This window comes from Hypanus sabinus, chromosome 10 (genome assembly GCF_030144855.1).
Source record: "Hypanus sabinus isolate sHypSab1 chromosome 10, sHypSab1.hap1, whole genome shotgun sequence".
NCBI classification, from domain to species: Eukaryota; Metazoa; Chordata; class Chondrichthyes; order Myliobatiformes; family Dasyatidae; genus Hypanus; species Hypanus sabinus.
Window position 1 is genome coordinate 11,446,763 of NC_082715.1, and position 23,353 is coordinate 11,470,115.

Genomic DNA, 23,353 nt, shown 5'->3' on the forward strand with positions numbered 1-23,353 from the left:
GTCATCAATGGCCTGTGTTTCATTGGGAGCTAAATACCCAAGAAATACAGTGCAGTACATAAAAAACTGTAAACTACAATAAGTATTATATAAATTGAATAAGTAGTGCAAAAATTGTGAGGTAGCACTCATGGGTTCATTGTCTGTTTAGAAATCTGATGGTGGAGAGGAAGAACCTATTCCTAAAATGTTGAGTGTGTGGCTTTAGGCTCTTGTACTTCCTCCTCGATAGCAGCAATGAGAAGAGAGCATGTCCCGGCTGGGTGGGGGGTTCCTTAATGGTGGATGTCACCTTTCTGAGGCATCGCCTTTTGAAGTTGTCCTTGATGCTGGGGAGGATAGTGCCATAGAGTGATAAAGCCATAACACAGAAACAAACCCTTCAGCCCATTTAGTCCGTACTGAGCCATTTAAACTGCCTACTCCTTTGACCTCCACAGGATCATAGCCCTCCATACCCCTACCCAAACTTCTCTTAAGTTTTGCAATTGAGCTTGCATTCATGACTAGTGCCGACAGTTCGTTCCACACTCTCACAACCGTCTGATGAGAGCTGGAAAGAAGCAGTCCTGATGGAACCAGCTGAGTTTAGAACCCTGTCCAGCTTTTTCCAACTCTGTGCTTAAGCCTGAGTAAACATGGCTTCACAATTCACTTAATATCTTTGTGGTCCTGTCCACTTATGGAGAATTTGTTCCTCATTTAATGTTGAATATTTATCAGCCTAAGAACAACTGAGTGAAACATAATATGAAATCATAATTTAATGCCTGCATAATGCGAATCCACCGAGCTCGTTTGATTGACACCGATAGTGTTTCTGTAATCCAGGAAATCACCTACCAAACCAACAAGAGAAGCTAAAACAGATTTAAATAGGGTGTGGTTAAATATTTACGACATGATTTTCTATGTAACCATGAGATACCAGGAACTTGTGAACTCTGTGAAGGTAATCACTACCCGAGCTAACCGCTCCAATTAGAAAGAAAATGGCAAAATTTCCCATAATGGCACTTCTAATTCTTGTCTTGTTTGTGGTGCATGCCTCATCAACCAAAGCACCAAGTACCTGCAAAACTATGTATGAATCTTACCAGGTCTGGTCTCCAGGTGATATCATGATTGGAGGTCTCTTCCCAGTACATGTGAAGATTGTAAATGAACTGGATGCCAAAAAACCAGAGGGTCAAACTTGCAAAGGGTGAGTGACTGATTTAAAATATTATTAAAGGCATTTTAAGTTAACTAAAGTCTATATGGCATATGAAGCCATCGGTTTAAATTTTACAAGTAATTCATGAATTAATAAATGGCATAAAATAAGGTAAGTGATACAAGTTTATTTTCTATCTTACTTTTTTTCTTGTAGTGAAGAGGGGAGAGGTGACATTGACCATGATAGTATATTCTGTAACACAAGTAATTTAGTAGAATTCCTATCATCTCTTTTAGAGTTAGTAATACAAATTAAATCTGTCTATTGATTATTTAATGTGTTAAGTCAAGGAAATAATTCTGCCTTTGTAATAGAAACAATCATGAGAAAATCTGCAATGCAGGAAATCCACAGCAACACACACAGATTCAGGGTCTCGGCCCGAAATGTCAACCGTTTACTCTTTTCCGTAGACGTTGCCTGACCTGCTGAGTTCCTCCAGCATTTTGTGTGTTTAATATCATTTCTAGTACACGTGTGAAAGAGAACAAAATAGTTATTACTCCAGATCCGATGCAGCACAAAAAGAAAATGCAATAAGATAAAGTGCACAATAATTTTAAAAAACTATGATAAATATAAATACATAACACAGCTTATATACTTAGATTAAATGTATATCCATAAAGTGACACTCGGCACAGGAGAGCCTGTATATAAGGTGACTCTGACAGGAGATGATAAAGTCGTGGTTGTTCAGGGTGTGGAGGAGTGGGTTAGTGGGTGGAGATGTCATACTGCTTTTGGAAAGTAACTGTTTTTCAGTCTGATGGTCCTGTGGTGGATGCCACATAACCTCCTCCCTGATGGGAGTGGGATGAACAGTCCATGAGCAGGGTGGCTGGGAACCTTCATGATGTTAATACCCTTTTCTGGCACCTTTCTGTATAAATGTCCTTGATGGGAGGTAGGCGGGTGCCAGTAATGCACTGGGCAGTTTATAAGATTACAAAATTCAGATCAAAGCTGCAAAGATTCATTTAACGCTCATAGATATTTAGAGTCTTCCCCTGACAGCACAGTTAGATGGGGGACATATTAGCTGTGATCCTACTCATCATCCTCATCATCATCATTACATGCCATACCATATGTCATCATCATTATGAGCTGTATCATATGGCGTGGATGATCATAGTCTTTGACCATGCAGGTTGGCAATTTTTTCTTCAGAAATGGTTTGCCATTGGTTCCTTCTGGGCAGTGTCCTTACAAGACAGGTGACACCCCCCACCAGCCATTGTCGATACTCTTCAGAGATTGTCTACCTGGTGTCAGTGGTCACATAACCAGGACCTTGTGATATGCACCGGCTGCTCCTGCGACCATCCACCACCTGCTCCCATGGCTTCATGAGGAGGGGCTAAGCCGCTGCTAAACCTTGCCCAAAGGTGACCCGCAGGCCAGCGGAGGAAAGGAGTGTCTTGTACCTCCTTCAGTAGAGCCTTCCCAGGATCAGATTAAAGCTTTTAATTAGCAGCAAAGGTACATGCTTCAGTAATATATCTACACACCTATGCATGATTTACCATGGAGATTTAGAATCAGAATTAGAATCAGGTTTAATATCATCAGCATATGTTATGAAATTTGTTGTCCCCGCAGCAGCAGTACAATACAATACAAAATAACAGCATAAAAAACATGAATTACAGTAAGTATATAAGTAGTTAAATTAAATATATAGTACAAAAAGTAGTGAGGTGGTGTTCATGGGCTCATTCAGAAATTGGATGGTGGAGGCGAAGAAGCTGTTCCTGAATCATTGGGTGTGTCCCGTCAGGCTCCAGAACCTGCTTCCCGATGGTAGCAATGAGAACAAGCCATGACCTGGGTGGTGGGGGTCCTTAATGATGGCTGCCACCTTTTTGAGGCACCGTTCTCCTGGTTACTAAGGAGGTTAGTGCTCAGGATGGAGCTGCTGATTTTACAACTCTCTGCAGCTTATTTCTATCCTGTGCGGTGGGCCTCCCATACCAGTTGGTGATGCAGTTCGTTAAAATACTCTCCACGGTACCTCTGTAGTAATTTGTGAGAGTCTTTAGTGACATTCCAAATCTCCTCAAACTCTAATGAAATGTTGCCACTGTCATGCCTTCTTTGTAGTTGCATCCAGGAAATCACTGACATATGTCATGAAATTTGTTGTTGATGGCGTATTTCAGTGATATTAAACCTGCAACGTAAAAGCTCAGCATAACTATCCCCAAGCTTTGTCTGCAAGTTATTGTTCGTTAGTTTGATGAAACGAAATGGATTTTGAATCCATTTCAGAGATGCTTAAGTGTAAAAGATTTGGGTCTGGGGCTTTTCCTGACTCTACCAACTTTGCCTGTTTTCCGTCTTTATAATGAATGCTGTCATTGCTACTGGCAAAATACTTAACAAACGCAAGAAATTTTGCAGATACTAGAAATCCAAAGCAACGCTTGCACACACACACAAAATGGGGGAGGAACTCAAAGTTGCCCTTCAGGCCAAGACCACTTTTCAGGATTAGAAAGGAAGGGGGAAGGCACCAGAATAAAAAGGTGGGGGAGGGGAAGGAGACCAGCTGGAGAGTGATTGGGGAAGCCAGGTGGGTGGGAAAGATCAATGGCTGGAGAAGATAAAATCGAATAGGAGAGGTTAAGAGGCCAGTGTGGGGAATAGAGAAGAGTGGAGGGAAATTTTTAAAATACTCATCTTTGTCCTCAATTCCTTTAATGGACCCTTCTCAATATACTTCTGTGGTCATTTCCAATCTCAGCTCTCTGGGTTCGTTGAACTCTGAGCTCCTCTGCGCCCCAGTTTTCTTCAGTACATCACTGGCACCTCCCTTGCTTATTGACCAGAAGCACAGCTACAAATTACCACTCACGCCAAACTTTACTGATTTACCATTTCACTCCAGCCTGAAGGTCAGTCATAGAGCCATACTTTTTCATGAAGTTATTGATCATCTGTCCTGTTATGTCTTCTTTGGTACTAAATTAAATTTTGGTTGAGAATGCTCCTTTGAAACCCTGTGGCTTACTTTTGTGAATGAGGGTGAATGACATGAATACTGACTTGGTAGCAGACGGGAGATACGTCTCTACCAGAGGAGGTGAAAGTCGCTCCTTCCCTCTGCTAGCCTGCAGGTCACCCTTGGACAAGGTGTAGCACCTGTGTAGATCCCCGATTAGGGTCACGTGAAGCCATAGGAGCAGGTGGTGGATGGTTGTATGAGCAGCTGATGGACATCACAAGTCCTGGTTAGGCGACCACTGATGCCAGGCAGTCAATCTCTGAAGAGTATTGATAATGGCTGGGGTCACCCGTCTTTTAAAAACACTCTAAAGAAGAAGACAATGGCAAACCACTTCAGTAGAAAAATTTGCCAAGAACAATCATGGTCACAGAAAACCATGATCACCCACATCATACGACATGGCATATAATGAAGGAAGGCTATGAAAACGAGGAAGAGAATGATAACCTAAGGCAATATACCCGGGATCAACATGACCATAAGACATTAAGACCAAAGGGAATGGAGCAGAATTAGGATGTTCAGCCCATGGAGTCTCATCCCTGTCATTCAATCATGGCTGATTTATTTTCCCTCTCAACTCCACTCTCCTGACTTCTTCCATAACTTTTGAAGCTCTCACTCATCAAGAACCTACGAGGTCCAAAACTGCTCACAATACGCCAAGTGTATCTGACCAATGCCTTATAAAGCCTCAGCGTTACATCCCTGATTTTATATTCTGGTTTTCTCATAAGACAAGGTATGGATAGATAACAGGACAATCCGGGAATATAGTTCTGAGGGAGATAAGCAGCCGTGATTGTATTGAATTCTGGAGGCAGCCTCAGAAAGCTTGCAGAAGTGGCATGTCACGACTGAAATGTTCTTTTGGTTCTCTACTCAATCCCATCCATTGTGTCTTCTTGCGTGCATTAGAACGTTTAAGGCCAACATGCTCAGAGTTTTTTGTGCAACAGAGTAGTTTATTTCATTTGCTGAGACTGTTTCATTGGAACATTATGATATGGAAGTGCTCTGCATGGCTCAAAAATTACTTCCCTGTCCTATGCTGGGGTTAGAGGCCTGTCTGTGTGTGTGGGGGGAGGTAAAGGGATTATTTTCCTGAGATTGGAGGCCTGTCTGTGTGTGTGGGGGGTGGTAAATGGATTATTTTCCTGAGATTGGAGGCCTGTGTGTGTGAGGGTTGGTAAGGGGGTTTGTTTTCTCATATTAGAGGCCTGTCTGTGTGTGTGGGGGGAGGTAAAGGGATTATTTTCCTGAGATTGGAGGCCTGTGTGTGTGAGGGGTCGTAAGGGGGTTTGTTTGTCTGATATTAGAGGCCTGTCTGTGTGTGAGGGTTGGTAAGGGGGTTTGTTTTCTCATATTAGAGGCCTGTTTGTGTTTGTGGGGGGTGGTAAAGGGATTTGATTTGCTGGGGATCTATTGTTTTGTACTGGTTTAGTTGGTGTTGCTTGCATTGTTCTGTGGTGTGTTCTTGTGGTTCATTAAGGTTGTTATAACCGGGAGGAGGTGCGTCTCAAATAGCCTCTGACAACTAAAAACAACTCAGAAACTAAGCCCAGCGGAACCACTTCAACTGACAGGAGAAGGGGCAAAAGCAGGTTACCAGCACATTAAAACCAGTCATTTCGAGCAGATGGGGCTCTTCAACCGTGGTTGGCAGCTCATTGAGGAGAAGGAAAATTCTGATCTCAAACCTCCACTACCTTGTGGCTATACCCTCTCATGGGGAAGGCTTTGGGAGTAAACCCCAAGGAAAATTACGGAGCTGAGGTCGCTAAGGCAGTCCCACATTGAGTTCAACGCTGACTGGCAAGTCCTGCGACATTGCTGGCACCAAATTATCGGTCTCTGCCGTTCCTTTGGGTTCATCAGGTGCGTGGAGACAGGAAGCTCGCTACTTGGGCAGCAATCGTACTACCCAAGCTTGCGTTTGACAGCTGGATGCAGCATCCATGGTTGACCAAGACCAACAGAGGGCCTCACTCACTCACTGTTGTACATTGGAAATTGTCAGCAGGCTTTGTAGGTGACAGGCGTAAAGTTCAGCAATGAATCCCTGCGAGTCTGCTGGGGAGGTCAAGGCCTGGAGTCACAGGCCCGAGGCTGGTGGTTGGAGACCTGACTTGTGTTGAAGGACTGTGTATGAGTGTGAGTGGGAGGGAGGAACAAGGCTTGCTTATGCTGCTGTAGTTTGTTGTTTATTGTGCTCTGACTCGTTCTGCTGAGCATTGTGGGTATGATATATTGGTGGCGGATTGTGTAGTAACACTTGTGGGCTGCCCGGAGGGACACCCTTGGGTGTGTTGGTTATTAATGCAATCAATACATTGCTCTGGATGTTTCCATGTATGGGTGATCAATAAACTTCAATCTTGACAATAAAAGTGAAAAGTGGTCATCTGGCTATAGGACTGGAAAATCATCTTACTGTTAATAATAATTTTTAATTAAGCCTCCAGATGATGACCTTGGGAGAAATAGAAGGCCAATGAACAGGCAGTGGAGTTTCTCATTTGGGTTGAATGTAATGGCTCTGGTCTTGCCAATATTTAGTGTCAAGAAACATCTGCTTGTCTGATATCTGAGAATTAGGCCAACAACTTAGACAGAAGAAAGTGTTGAGAACTGTAATAGGTATTCACTTTCCAGGGCTCGAGATGGTTATTGCCAACCTCAGCTTTCTGACCTTTCCAAAGGGTCAGCGTGGTTGGTGACTAAGATAAACTTTTAATAAATATTCCTTTCTCAGCCTTTTGTTCTAAACAAGTAAAGAGTGAGGTTTTGTAGGCCAATATTTAATCAGTGTAAGATAACAGGGATATGTTAATAGGCCTGCATCAAACCAGCCAACACTGGTTTGTGCCGTTGTGACTGAGTTCAAGGAAGCTTGCAGACTAGACTGATGTTGTTACTTAGCACATCAAACATGGTCACAGGTATAGTTGATCAATCAACAGTTTGTATATTTGTGTATGCAGAGAGTCAGCCCTTACTGCATTAATCTTATGTGTCTGAGATCTTTAGGCCATCTGTGTGAATTACTTTGTCCCAGCAAAGGTATCTGAAGAGGATCACATGCAGATAATGTCAACTGGTAGCAACAGCGTAAATGTTAGAAAGCGTTGGAGATTTTTAGAAATGACAAGGAGAACGATGGGAAGACCGTGTGACACTGGATCACTCAGCCTATTCGGTGCTCTATCCCAATAATTACAATGAACTGAACACAATATTCCAAATGTGGTCCATTCAGTCTCGTGGAACTTGACAGCAGGAGGAGGAAGAGAAAAGGTAGTACCGTCAAAGGTTTAGAGAGTTGAATAATCTTTGTCATCACCACATACTATGTCATCAGTAACTTTAATAGGGAATGGTACCATAACGCTTTACAGTGCCAAAGGTCCGGGTACAATTCCTGTCACTGCTTGTATGTTTCCCCATGACAACGTGTGTTTTCTTCAGGTGCAAGTCGGTTTCCAAAGAGCTATGGGTCAGTAAGTCGTGGGCATGCTATGTTGGCACTGGAAACATGCTGGCAATTGCCACCCTTTTATTACGTTAGTCGTTGTTTGTTATACATGTGATAAATAATGCTTAATAAAAAGGGCAGAGACAGTACTGTGTCAGAGAGAGAATCAAGTCGAGTCATTCAGGCAAGGAAAGATGGCAGACCGGAGCAAGGACTGTGAGGAGTCAGAACATGTTTTGATAGAGATTTGGTAGAGGTATACAACATTTGAGAGGTATACGTAGGGTAAATGCAAACAGGCTTCTTCCACTGAGGTTGGGTGAGACAACTAGAGGTCATGGGTTAAGGGTGAAAGTTGTAAAGTTTAAGGGGAGTGTTCTTTACTTAGAGGGCCATGAGAGCGTGGAACCAGCTGCCAGTGCAAACTCTATTTCAATGTTTAAGGAAAGTTTGCATAGGTACATGGATCCTACTTTAAAATTGATTGATTGAATTGAATTGGTTGGATTTCCGTTTATTGTCATTTAGAAACCACAACTACAATGCAGTTAAAAAATGAAACAACTGTCGCCCCCTGGGTCGCCTCAGGCTCGCTCAGCTCACTTCCGTCTAGGGGGGAGCAGCCTTCGGCCCCGCCAGACTGGGTAATCAGCTGGTGCGGATGCTGTGTGATGTCCCCACCCTGCCAAATAACAGATACTACACCATATGCGATTAAATGATTACACTTTATCGATCTTACTAGAACTAAGTGATTAATAACGATACAGTATATATGAAGGAAAATAAAATTAAAAAAAAGGCGCCAAAACTTATCAAAGTCCAAACCACTTCATGTACAACTGTTGGAGCTCAATGAACAAAGTCTTCTGGCCACCATTCGATCCCTCAGACCTCCTCGACTCACAGCTCAGGACCACCCGAAGTGATCAACCAAGCACCCCCGGCACGCCTGTCTTCGTCTCCTCTCCTCGCCGAACCTCCTGGCCTCGGACTCCTGTTCCATCTCCTGGTTTACAGCATCGTGCCCTCTCTCTCTCTGGCCCTCACGCTGACTCCCCAAAATGCCTGCCAACAATCAGTTTACAGACCCAGAAGAAAGAATAACATTAATCCCAATTGGTTAACAAATGAATACAATTCACAATATCAGTAATTTTAACCCAAACAAACTGTGAGAGAACACAGTTATCATAACAAAGAAGCATTCCTACTTTTAACAAAGCAAAGAAGCCATTTTGATTAGCATACGCAGTAACAAAAGAACCCCCTTACACACAAAAAAACCCACAAAAGGAGAAACCCCCTTACACAACATTCCTCCAGAATGATATCACAAAAGCACATGACAAAACAGACTACACCAGAAAATCCATGTAACGTTTGGCAATCCCCAAATCCAGAGTCCGGAGAGGCTGCTGCGTATTGATATCGTGCTAACATATCTTCATTAGTGATCATCTTCTGGATCCGAGCAGGCTGAGAACTAAAGAGCTGGGAGCCAGCATAAGGTCCAGAGAGAGCAAAGAAACAATTAGCAGCACACAAGATGCAGGAGGAACTCAGCAGGTCCGGCAGCAGCTATGGAAGGGAATAAAGAGCTGACATTTCAGGCCAAGACCCTTCATCAGGACAGGGAAGGAAGAAAGAGGAAGCCAGAATAAGAAGGTGAGGGGAGGGACAGGACCACACGGGGCAGGTTGAAAGGTGAAGGGAAAGGTGGGTGGGATGGGGGAGGGGACAATGAAGGTGGAAGCTGAGAGGTGATAGGTGGAAAAGGTAAAGAGCTGAAGAAGGTAGGAGAGGACAGTGGACCATGGGACAATGGGAAGGAGGAAGAACATCAGGTGAGGGGAGTTGATGAGAAATGTACTGTATGTATGAAATGTTGTGTGAAATCCTAACCAGGAATTAAATCAGAAACGAGATTGACAAACCAGTAGAACCAGTCACATATACTGGCAATGACAGGTACTGAAGACGGAAAGAAAAACAATACCTGACAGAGCTGTGGGCCAACAAAATAAACCTCCAGCATTTAAATAGCTAAACAGCAGATCAGAGGCACCTAGGTCATGCAGAGAGTCTTAGAGCAGGTCAGTGTTGAATTCAAACAACAAAAAGCTGTCATCGTCATTATGTGCCATGTCATATAATGTGGGCGATCATGGTCTTTCCATGACTGTGATCGTCCTTGGAAAATTTCTGTACAGAAGCGGTTTGCCATTGCCTTCTTCTGGGCAGTGTCTTTACAAGGCAGGTGACTCCAGCCATTATCAATACTCTTCAGAGATTGTCTGCCTGGTGTCAGTGGTTACATAACCAGGACTTGTGATATACACCAGCTGCTCATACGGTCACCCACCATAACAGTTAGTGTAATGTTCACAGCGCCAGTGATCAGGGTACGATTGCTGCCGCTGTCGGTAGGGTATATGTCTGTTCTTCCCATCTGGGTACCCTCTTGCTGCTCTGGTTTCCTCTCGTAATCCAAAAGACATATGGTTTAAGGTCAGTAAGTTGTACGCAAGGGTATGTTGGCACCAGAAATATGGTGACTCTTACAGGTGGTGCCCAGCACATCCTCAGACTACATTGGTTCTTGACACAAGCAGTGCATTTTACTGAGTGTTTTAATGTAAATGGGATAAATAATGCTAATTTTAATCTGGTTTTCACTCAACTCACCTAGGTTACTCGATGAATACTGGAGCCTTCAGCCACACTGTCCTTGCCCAGTAAACACCCTGTAGTTTGTAGCAGCAGCCCCAACACAGTTAAAACAGCAGGCACTGGCCTGAGTGACTCAGTATCTTTGGTCACACCACAATTAAACCGTAAGACACAGGAGCAGAATGAGGCCATTTGGCCCATTGAGTCTGCTCTGCCATTCCATCAAGGCTAATTAATTATCCCTCTTAACCCCATTCTCATGCCTTCTCCCTGTAACATTTGACTTATCAAAAACCTATCAACCTCAGCTTTAAATATACCCAATGACTTAGCCTCCACAGCTGTCTGTGGCACAGATTTCCACAGACTCATCACACTTTGACTAAAGAAATTCCTCCTCATCTCTGTTTTATCAGATATCCTTGTAATCTGAGGCTGGACTCTCTGATCCTAGACTTGCCCACTCAACAAAGGTTCAAAAGTTGATTTTACTGTTAAGGCATGCATGTACAATACAATTCTGATATCTGTTTTCTCCAGATGGCCAGGAAATACAGAAAGACAATGCATCAACTCTGCCCCCACATCAAAAAAAGAAAAAGAAACATAATTTGTGAACCCCAAAATCCCCTACCCCATCCCCACAGAAAAAACAGCAACAATAGCATCAAATCCTCCACCCCTCCCCTGCAGAAAGAAGTGACAATGACAATCCCCTACCCCCTCACTCACAAAAAAGAACTACGACAAAAACCGTCGCCCCTGTCCCCCCCCCCATGCACAAAGAATTAATAGATCATCCACCCACCGATTGGTCACAAGCAAAAAAATGCTAAAAAAAAACTGAAGGAGACCAATATAAAATACGGTCCAATCACATTGAATAGTCAGAACATTGAATAGTCCTTCCATGACTCAGAACGCCTAGGTGGTCTCCTTGGGGAATGATCACTGACCGTCTGGCCTGCATTGGGTACGATCACTGACTCCTTCCGCATTCACTTCAGTGGGCTCCATAGGGAACGATCGCTGGCCGCCTGGCCTGCATTGGGTACGATCGCCGACCCCCTCCGCATTCACCTTGGTGAGCTCCATAGGGACTGTTTGCTGACTGGGTCAGAATGCTGCCAACCCAGCAGCCTCTGTTGCGAGCAATCACTGATCTCCTCCGCATTCACCTCGATGTTTCAATCTTCCTCGCCACTTCGAGATGGAGTGGTTCATGACCCCCACGTCCCTCCTCTGGTCTTTTCCGTGAGTCAGCTCATGTTCTTGGTCCTTTTGGGGTCCACGTCTCTGATCTCCGGGCACAGCAGAGCATAGATCATTCGATCAAGTTCCAAACTACCCATCACAGGGTCCAACAGTTTCCGTAACACAAACAAGACATGAAGAACAGGCAGAAAGCATAAAAAATAAATAATGTAAGAGATTTGCTATTGTTGTTTGCTGATGCAATCTTGGAAGATCTTGAGATTGTGAAAGAATATGCACAGTTAGATGTTCTTTGTGTTGATCAGAATAATAATCATCCTGGCCAAGTAGCTTTCATGATCAGGATAAAAATAGAAATAACAAAAAGTTCAAAAATTATTTTTCACATGTATATTGATGTAGTATCATGGTTTTAGTACTTTAATAATAATTTAGTGTTATTTATCTACTTATTATCATTACTTGTTTCTTTTTGGATTTTCACAATTTGTCAGTTTGTGTGTGTTGTTTTCCGTTGATTCTATTACATTTCTTTAATCTACTGGGAATGCTTGCAAGAAAATGAATCCCAGGGTAGTACTTGGTGTGATATATTTACTTTGATAATAAATTTACTTTGAACTTTGAAACATACAGTGAAAAGTGCCGTTTGCCTCAATGACCAATACAGTCCAAGGATTGTGCTGGGGGGAGTTGTAAGTGTTAGCATACTTCTAGCCCCAACTTATTATCCTGTATGTCTTTACAATGTGGGAGGAAATCCATCCCATCACAGGGAGAACAGACAAGCTCCTTACAGGAGTGGGTGGAATTGAATTCAGGTTGTAGGCATTGTACACTACCGTGTCGTCCACAATACAAGGATTATAATCAACGTTCCCTCTACGTTTTAGAGCTGAACAGACCAACCATTGCTCTTAGCATGAAAGATTTACATAGTCTGTAAACTGTATTGTATTTTAATTTTTTTTGTAATATACACATCAAACACAAACCACAAGACAATTAAACAATGTCAGATAGTCAAAACAACTGATAGGCACAAAGATAAAAGTAAAATATTTGGACTAGTTGGCATTGGCGTTCAGCGGGCTTGTAGTTTATTAACAATGAACTACCAACTTCCGTTCTGTGTTTATTGTTACAATTTATAACAGTATTGTAACTTGAAACACTGACAATGTAATATATCAAAGCTATAAAAGGTTTCAAAGTAAAGGTAAACATTTATATTTAGAAAATTTGTGGATTATATTCATTAATACATAATTACATAATGGTATTTCACAATTATATTAACATAGATTTCAAAATTCTAAGACCATAAGATATAGAAGCAGAATTAAACCATTTGGCCCATTCAATCTGCTCCACCATTTTATCATGGATAATCCAATTTTCCTCTCACCCCAGTCTCCTGCCTACTCCCCATATCCCTTCATGCCCTGATCAATCAAGAATCTATTACCTCTGCCTTAAGTACATATAAAGACTTGGCCTCCAATGCTGCCTCTGCAACAAATTGTGCAGAATCACCACTCTCTGGTTAAAGAAATTTCTCCTCATCTCATTGAATGTCCCTCTATTCTGAGGTTGTGTCCTCTGATCTTAGACTCTCCCACCATAGGAAACATCCTTTCCACATCCACTCTGTCACAGCCTTTCACTACTTGATAGGTTTCAATGAAGTCACCTCTCAATCTTCTGAATTCCAGAGAATACAGGCCCAGAGACACCAAACACTTTCAAATACAAGTCATTCAATCCTGGAATCATTTTTGTGAACCTCCTTTGAGCCCTCTCCAGTTTCAGCACATTCTTTATAAGATAAGGGGCCCAAATTTGCTCACAATACTCCTAGTGAGGCCTCACCAACGCTTTATAAAGTTTCAACAGTACATCTTTGCTTTTATATTCTAGTCCCCTTGAAATGAATGCTAACATCTCATTTGCCTTCCTCACCATAGGCTCAACCAGCAAATTAACTTTTAGGGAGTCCTGCAGAAAGACTCCCAAGTTTCTTTGCACCTCAGATTTTTGAACTTTATTTGAATTTAGAAAATAGTCTACCCTTTTATTTCTTTTACTAAAGTGCATGACCATACACTTCCTGACACTGTATTTCATCTGTCACTTCTTTGCCCATTCGCTTAATCTGTCTAAGGCCTTCTGTAGCCTCTTTACTTCCTCAAAACTACCAGCCTCTACCTATCTTCATATCATGCACAAACTTCGTAACAAAGCCATCAATTCCATCATCTGAATCATTGACATATAACATAAAAAGAATCAGTCCCAACACAGACCCCCATGGAACTCCACTAGTCACCAGCAGCCAACCAGAAAAGGCTCCCTTTATTCCCACTCTTTGCCTCCTGCCAATCAGCCACCGCTTTATCCATGCTAGAATCATTCCTGTAATACCAGGGGCTCTTAACTTGCTAAGTAGCCTCATGTGCAGCACCTTGTCAAAAGCCTTCTGAAAACCCAATTACAGAACATCAACCAATTCTCCTTGGTCTACGCTGCTTTGAAATTATGTTAGCATAATTTCAAAGTTATATTGTCATTATATATGAAAGGGAATTCCAGCTGCACAACAACAAAGACTACATGCGCCGGAGCATTTCAGTTACTGTGCGGCCGCGGACCTGCGCAGCTCAGAGGGAACAGTGATTATACTAACATTAACGTATGTCTACTGCATAATTTAGTTATCTTTATTTCTCTTCACTTTCCTCTCTGATCTTCAGGTTTGACGTGCGAGGTCTGGTGAAAATTCTTGCCATGATCCACTCCATAGAGATGATAAACAATTCGACTCTGTTACCTGGAATCAAACTAGGATACAAAATATATGACACCTGTACAGAACCCACAATGGCATTGAGGGCAGTCCTGAAGTTCCTTTCCAAAGCCAACTCTTCAGATAACTGCGTTGAAGTTCACTGCAATTATACCGCTTACCTGCCAGCGGTTAAGGCAGTTATTGGAGCTGCTACATCAGAAGTTAGCATTTCAGTGGCACGGTTACTGAACATAAACCTTATGCCTCAGGTAATGAAATCATTGGAGTCTGATCATTTACAGTTACCTATAAAATATTCATTTTTCACTTCTACACTGAGCTCATTTGGTCTTGCTGATCATGAAATACAAGAGATTCTGCTGACGTTGGAAATCCAGAGAGACACATCAAAATGCTGGAGGAACTCAGCAAGTCCGGCAGCGTCTCCAGAGGGGAATAAGCGGTCAACATTTCAGGCCAAGGCCCTTCATCAGGACTGGAAAGGAAAGGGGGGGAAGTAGCCAGGATAAGAAGCAGGGGGAAGAGGGGGGAGTACAAGTTTGAAGGTGATAAGAGAAGCTAGATGGGTGGAGAAGGGCGGAAGAAGTCAGTTGATTATCTTGCAGGTTGGCCATCTGTTGTGCCTACACTATCCCTCAATAATGAACACAACAGCTGATCCCCTTCCCCATCCCTCCTCTTCCATTCCTCACTCTGTCTCCCCTCTTACCTCTTTTCCTCTCCTGCCTGCTCCCTCCCCTCGGTGCCCATCCTTCCTCCCTTTCTCCCATGGTCCACTCTCCTCTCCCATCAGATTCTACCCTCTTCAGCCTTTCAGCTTTCCCTCCTATCACTTCCCAGCTTCTCTCTTCATCCTCCCTCCCCCATCCAGTTGGCTTCACCTATCGCCTTCCAGTTTGTACTCCTTCTCATCCTCTCACATTTTAATTCTGGCTCCTTCCCCTTTCCTTTCCAGTCCCACTGGCCAGTCATGGCCCAAATCATCGACTGTTTATTTCTTTTACAGATGTCGGCTGACTCTTTTGAGTTCCTCTAGCATTTTGTGTGTGCTGCTACAATCTTTGATGGTTCTGTTTACATTTGTACTGTACAGAGCGGTACATAGCTAGAATTTTACTAGATTATACATGTTTAGAATCAAAGAAAATTAAAATTAGAAAGAGGATAAATGATTAGGTGAATATATTCTAGAGCTACAGTACGGTGCAAAAGTCTTGGGCACATATATATGGCTAGGGTGGCTAAGGCTTTTGCATAGTACTGTACGTTATATTATACACCCAGCCTTGAAACACCAGGCAAGGTTATTTGATTCAAAGCAATTATTTTATTGATCATTACAGAATGCCTATCTGGTGCTTGCTGCTCCGCTCCCTCCCTTCCCTTTGTCATGGTCATGTACTGGTTAGCACAACGCTTACCAGCTACCCGGGTTCAATTCCCGCCGCTGACGTTTGTACGTTTTCCCCGTGACCACGTGCATTTCCTCTGGATGCTCCACTTCCCCCCCCCCCCCCCACAGTGCTTGGTGGGTAAATTGGCCATTGTAAATTGCCTCATGATTAGGCTAGGATGAAATTGGGGGAGTTGCTGGATGCATGGTTCGAAGGGCCATAAAGACATATCCTACACTGCAACTCAATAAACATAGATAAATGACTCCCCTCTCCCTTCCCACTCTCAGTCCTCAATAGAGACCTGTCTCAGAATCAGGTTCATCATCACTCACATAAATGTGTGTTTTGTTTTTACATCAACAGGATGGTGCGATACATGAAATTACAAAAGTACTGTGCAAAAGTCTTAGGCACATATAGCCAGGGTGCCTCACTGGATATATAAAAGTAGGAGGCACCCTAGCTATATATATATACTTTGTGTATACGTGTGTGTGAGATTTGCTGAGTGAGTATTATATATTACATTGCCATTTCCAAGAGCGTCTTCCCTCTGCCATCAGAATTCTCCATAGTCCATGGACTCATGAATGCTACCTCATTACTCCTTTTTTCATTATTTAATTTTTGATGCCTTTAGTGATTTTATCTCTCTGTGCTGTTGCAACTGCAAAACAACACATTGCACAAAATCATCATCAACATGTGCCATGTCATGTGACATCATCATTACGTGCCCTATTGTATGATGTAGAGAATCATGATCTTTCCATGACCATGATTGTTCTTGGCAAACTTTTTCGCTGAAGTGGTTTGCCATTGCCTTCCTCAGGGCAGTTTCTTTACACGATGGGTGACCCCCGCCATTATCAATACTCTTCTGTCTGCCTGGCATCAGTAGTCGCGTAACCAGGACATCCACCACCTGCTCCCATGGCTTCATGTGACCCTGGATGGGGGGAAGGGCACTAAGCAGATGCTACACCTTACCTAAGCAGAAGGAAGGAGCACTTTACACCTCCTTTGGTATAAATGTATCTCCATCCTGCCACCAATGTTCCCTGTAAGGTGGGCGAGTGTGAGTGCACACACATCTTTTGCTGGTAGTGCTCAAAGGAGTTCAAACTACATGTGAAAGGTTGTCACCATCTACCTCATTGGCATGTTAAGTATATTTCACAATCGTACACAATCATATTTCCTTCTCCGGTTTCTGATGTAGACAGTGTTGACAACGTGGAGTTTGCAATGATCTGTCTGGAGATATTAGAACTGGCTTATTTGTACTGTTTTTATTGAAGAAATTGTTCAGTGCCACATGTTGTTGTCATAGGGCAAAAAATTGCCCAGCACAAGGTTTTTGCACACATAGTCATTACAAGTTAGAGGGAACATCACCCAACACCCATACAAGACCAACAATTCAGCTGATGACAAGATAAACCACAAATACTAAGGGTAAGTCATAGGTAAAAGTCAATTTTGAACAAACCCACTAAAAGTTATCAGAATACCCAGAGCAACATACACAACATTCTGGAGGAATTCCACAATCAAGCAGCGTCTATGAGGGAATAAGCTGTCTTTTCGGGCTGAGAATAAGAATAAACCTGATTCTTATTCTTCTGTGAAACTAAAGACACGTTTATTTATTTATTTATTTGTTTGTTTGTTCATTCATTCATTCATTCATTTCCTTATTCCCTAATTTAACATATTCTAACTTGGTTCGTGAGTGGCTGGTTTTAATTTAATCACATTCCTTTATCTGGAATATAGATATACAGTGGTACTGGAGGGTAGTAGTTGGTACAACGTTTTACAGTCCCACTGATGCCTATAAGGAGTTTGTACGTGACCATATGAGTTCCTCTGGGTGCTCTACTTTCCTCATACAGCCCAAAGACTTACTGGTTGGTAGGTCATTGTAAATTGTCCTGTGAATGGGAGGATTGCTGGACAGTGAGACTCGAAGGGCCGGAAAGAGCCTATTCCGCGCTGTACCTCAATAAACAAATAAATTTAGACTTCAAAGTGAGGCTTTACTTTTGACCATCTGAATCTTTTACAGATCAGCTACTCGGCTTCGGCTAGAATTCTGAGCGATAAGACTCGATTCCCGGCATTCCTGAGAACTATTCCGAGCGACGCCTTTCAGAGTAAAGCCATGGCCCGTTTGGTTCACAAATTTGGTTGGAACTGGGTGGGAGCGATTGCAAGTGACGATGACTACAGCCGCTCAGGGATAGACGGCTTCATTTCCGAGGCAGAGAAACTGGGTATATGCATCGCTTTCCATGAGATTATTCCATTTTACTCGTCTGATCAGGTAACAACTTCCAGGATAAGAGAAGTAGCAAGCACCATCATCAACCAGACACGGGCGAATATCATCATTATGTTCGCTAGAGCGTCTCATGTCGTCGAGCTATTCGAAATATTAAGTGTTCACAACCTGAAGAAAATCTGGATTGCCAGTGACAGCTGGTCAAGTAACAATAACATCACTCGCCTGGAAAAAGTTCATAACATTGGGGATATTGTGGGATTTTCATTTCAAAAAGGGAATATCTCAAAGTTTGAAAAATATGTGAAAAATTTGTCACTTAGTTTGACACATCCAAACACCTTTCTAAAGAAATATTCCATGCTTTACAACTCTTGTCAGGGCAATCAAAATAACGATATAGATACTTGTATTTCAGATGAGAGATTTCAGAATGGTGATGCTGTCACCAATGATATGACATTGCAATCCCAGCAAAATGACTTCCTTCTGAGAAACATTGAACCAGGTGTTACTTCAAGCATACAGTGGTCAGTTGTTGCTCTTGCACACGCACTCCACGCTCTCCTTCAATGCGATGAAGGAACTTGCCAACGGTCATTAGATTTTGCACCTTGGGAGGTAAGTCTTTATTTATAGGTCAATACCCCTTCTCACAGACTAATTGTATAATTAATGCAGATACTCAATGCGATGCTCATGTGATGAATTGATCATCGATTCCTTGAGCCTACTCCAGGGTTCGGATCTGAGGACTCAATTTTGGGCCAGAATGCTGCTGTTCGCTTCAATTGTTTGCATGATTTACTTTTTTCCTGGCATCGAGGGTTGGTCTTTTGTTTTTATTTTTATTCTTTAATTGGGTTCTTTCAGATTTCTTGCTACCTGTGAGCAAGTTAACCTCAAGGTCGTATAATTTATACATTCCTTTGATAATAAATGAATCTTGAATCTTGTTATTGTAAATGAGATCACCTTTAACAAAGCTATGTGCTTTGGTCCTCTTTTCTAAGTAAATGTGACACTAGCCCTAATTACGAGAGAACTACAATATAAAAGCAAGGATGTAATGTTGAGGCTTTGTAAGGCACTGGTGAGGGCTCACCTGGAGTATTATGAGCAGATCTGGGCCCCTCATTAACTTTATATATTTATTTATTCAAATCCTGCATCCATCCCACAATGTGAGGGCATTTAGATCTTTGCGTTATGACTCCATCGCAATGTACAAGCATGTGAATTTATAAGTCTATTGGCTTGTAGTAAGAAGCTGTCCCGTAGCCTGTTGGTCCAAACTTAAATGCCACAATACTGTTTGTCAGATGGAAGCAGCTGAAACAGTTTATGGTCAGGGTGACTGGTGTCCTCGATGATCCTCCAGACCTTCTTTCTGCACCTGCTGCTGTAAATGTCCTCAGTGGAGGGAGGTTCACATCCACAGATGTGCTGGACACAGAATGTACCATTCTGCAGTGTCCAGCAAACAAGATTGGTGCAGTTCCCATACCAGAGTGTGATACAGCCAGTCAAGATGCTCTCAAAGGTACCCCTGTAGAAGGTCTTGTAGGCTATCTCATCACTACTAGAAATAAGGGCAATCAAGGTCATGTCATCTGCAAATTTGAACAGCAGACTGGCAGCACAGTCGTGGGTGTAAAGGGAGTAAAGGAGGGGACTCAGGATACAACCCTGGGGGGGCACCTGTGCTGAGGGGCAGAGGTGAGGGAGCCCATCCTTGTCACCTGTCGGTGATCTAATAGGAAGTCTAGGATCCAACTGCACAAGGTAGGGTGCAGGCTGAGGTCTCTGAGCTTCCTGTCAAGTCTGGAGGGAGTTATGGTGTTGAATGCTGAACTGTAGTCCAGGAACAGCAAGGTATGCATCCCTCTCCTCCAGGTGAGTGAGGATGATGTGTTGTGCTGTGCCTATGACATAGACTGGTTCCATCAGTAGCTGAATTGTAGGGAGTCCAGTGGATGGTAGCAAGCTGCAGATGTAGTCTTTAACCAGCCTCTCAAAACATTTACATTACATTGGAGAGGGTTCAAAGGAGGTTCACAAAAATGATTCTGGGATTGAAAGGCTCATTAAATGAAGAGTGTTGTTGATTCTGGGTCTCTACTCAATAGAATTCAGAAGAATAAGAAATGGCCTCATTGAAACCTATCGAATGGCGAAAGGCCTCAGAAGAGTGGATGTGGAAAGGATGTTTCCTATGGTGGGGAAGCCTAAGACCAGAGGACACAGCCTCAGCATAGAGGGACGTTCTTTTAGAACGGAGATGAGGATGAACTTCTTTAGGCAGATAGTGGTGAATCTGTGGAATTCGTTTCCACAGGCAGCTGTGGAGGCCGTCATTGGGTATATTTAAGGCAGAGATTGATTTTATTTAATTAGTCAGGCAAAAGGACATGGGGAGAAGGCAGGATGTTAGGGCTGAGTGGAAAATGGATCAGCCATGATGAAATGACTCAATGAAATGACTCATGATGAACAGACTCAATGGGCCAAATGGCCTAATTTTGCTCCTATATTGTATAGACTTATGGTCTTATAGGTAACAATTATTTCTCAGCATTCGTATTCATTAACATTCTGACACACTCTACAACCTGCAAATTCACTTTCAAAGACTATTTCCAATTCATGTTCTCAGTATTTTTTTCATTTGCACAATTTCATTTCTTTCGTGCTTTGATTGTTTGTCGATCTTTGTGTATTTTTAATTAATTTTTCTTAAATTTAGAGACGCAGCACAGTTACAGGCCTTCCTGGCCCAAAGTGTCCACAATACCCAATTACACCTCTGTGACCAATTAACCTCCGAAGCTGCACATCCTCAGAATGGGCCAGGAAACCGGAGCACTTCAGAGTATTGTGTGTGCAGTTTTGGTCACCTACCTACGGGAAAGATGTAAATAAGGTTGAAAGAGTACAGAGAAAATTTACAAGGATGTTGCCAGGTCTGGAAGACCTGAGTTATACGGAATGTCTGAATAGGTTAGGGCTTTATTCCTTGGAACGTTGAAGATTGAGAGGAGATTTGACAGAAGAAACAGAATTATGAAGGATGTGAATGGGGTCAACATAAGCAGGCTTTTTCCACTGAGGCTGGGTCGGACACTCAGAGGGTCGTGAGAGTGTGGAATGAGCTGCCAGCGCGAGTGGTGCTTGTAAGCTCGATTTCAACATTTAAGAGAAGTTTGGATAGGTACATGGATAGTAGGGGTGAGGAGGGCTATGATCCTGGTGTAGGTTGATGGGAGAAGACAGTTTAAATGGTTTGGTATGGTCTAGATAGGCCAAAGGACCTGGTTCTATGCTGTACTTTTCTATGACTCAGTGACACTTGGCAGAAATAAGCAAGAATGAACCTACAGACAGCAATGGGAATTGATTCCCAGTCGCTGGCGCTATAAAGAGATGCACTAACCACTACACTATCATGTCGACCAGCAATATATTAGAAATAGGGTTTCTTTTTCATTACTTCTATTGTACAATATTAGAGCAGTAATTCGATGTTGATTCATGTTATTACGAGACAATATTAACCAAAGCAATGTTCCCTTAACAAAAAATATACATTGTATTCTTTGAATTTTCTTACAGCTATTGGACTCATTGAAGAAAGTGAACGTAACTGAAGATGGCAGTAGAATCCACTTTAATACTTCGGGAGATTTTATCTCTGGATATGATATCGTCCTGTGGAAATCAATCAATGGAAAGATGTCATTTAATAACACAGTTGGAGAGTATGATATCGAGAAGGATAAACTTATAATTAGGAATCCACAGTTCAATATTTTAAAGGTAATTATTATAGATTGTAATATACACCCTCGTAACTACAGGTATAAATGTAGAGCTAACCTGCGTATAGCTGATAAGCAAATATACATGTCAACTAAGTTCAAAATTCAAAGTAAAATTTATCATTACAGTACCTACATGCTGCCACGTACAGCTCTAAGAATCTTTTATCCTGTGGGCATACTCAGCAAATCTATAGAATAGTATCTGTAAACAAGATCAATGAAAGAGCAAGAGCATAGAAGACAACAAACCGTGCAAATACAAAATATAAATAAATAGCAATAAATAACGAGTGCCCTAAATAACAAAATAAAAGAGTCTTTAAAGTGAGATCATTGATTGTGGGAACTTCATTTTTTATTACTATTTCTGTTTTTGCAGTATTTTTAATTTAACTATCTTATATTCATATATATACTTACTGTAATTGATTTACTTATTTATATTTTTATATTTTCATGTACTGCATTGAATTGCTGCTGCTCAGTTAACAAATTTCCTGACATATGCCAGTGAGATTAATCATGATTCTGATTCTGACAATAGATGAGTGTAATTATTCTCTTTTGTTCGAGAGCCTAACAGTTGAGGGGTTATCCAGGAATGAAAGGGTTTTCATACGAGGAACGTTTGATGGCTCTGGGTCTGTACTCACTGGAATTCCGAAGGATGAGGGAGGATCTCATTGAAACTTTTCAAATGTTGAAAGGCCCAGACAGAGTAGATGTGGAAAGGATGTTTCCCATAGTGGGAGAGTCACAGACAAGACAGCACAGCCTCTACAGGGTAGAGGGGCATCCATTTGAAAATGAGATTCAGAGAAATGGAGAGATAGTAAATTTGCTGATGACACAAAGGTTGGGGGTGTTGTGGATAGTGTGGAGGGCTGTCAGAGGTTACAGCGGGACTTTGATAGGATGCAGAACTCTGCTGAGAAGTGGCAGATGGAGTTCAACTCAGATAAGTGTGAGGTGGTTCATTTTGGTAGGTCAAATATGGTGGCAGAATATAGCATTCTCAGCAGTGTGGAGGATCAGAGGGATATTGGCGTCTGAGTACATAGGACACTCAAAGCTGCTGCGCAGGTTGACTCTCTGGTTAAGAACACATACGATGCATTGGCCTTTATCCACTGTGGGATTGAATTTAGGAGCCGAGAGGTAATGTTGCAGCTATATAGGACCCTGTTCAGACCCCACTTGGAGTACTGTGCTCAGTTCTGGTCACCTTACTTCAGGAAGAAAGGGTGCAGAGGAGATTTACAAGGACATTGCCTGGATTGGGGAGCATGCCTTATGAGAATAGGTTGAGTGAACTCGGCCTTTTCTCCTTGGAGCGATGGAGAATATTACTCCACTTTTTTTAATTTACAGTATTTCTGTTTTTGCACATTTAAAAAAATCTATTTAATATATGTAATTGATCTACATGTTTGATTATTATTAT

At 42.2% G+C, this 23,353-nt stretch overlaps 1 protein-coding gene across 1 annotated transcript in view; it reads left to right on the plus strand.

The window, feature by feature from the left end:
* The first annotated feature begins 1,010 nt into the window (after positions 1 to 1,010).
* gprc6a (G protein-coupled receptor, class C, group 6, member A) overlaps positions 1,011 to 23,353 on the plus strand; it is a 29,494-nt gene continuing 7,151 nt past the window's right edge. Inside the window, exons 1-4 of the mRNA XM_059981344.1 lie at positions 1,011 to 1,204; positions 14,349 to 14,652; positions 17,873 to 18,709; positions 21,701 to 21,904. Of these exons, the coding sequence (XP_059837327.1) occupies positions 1,011 to 1,204; positions 14,349 to 14,652; positions 17,873 to 18,709; positions 21,701 to 21,904 (1,539 nt within the window). The remainder of the gene's footprint in view (positions 1,205 to 14,348; positions 14,653 to 17,872; positions 18,710 to 21,700; positions 21,905 to 23,353) is intronic.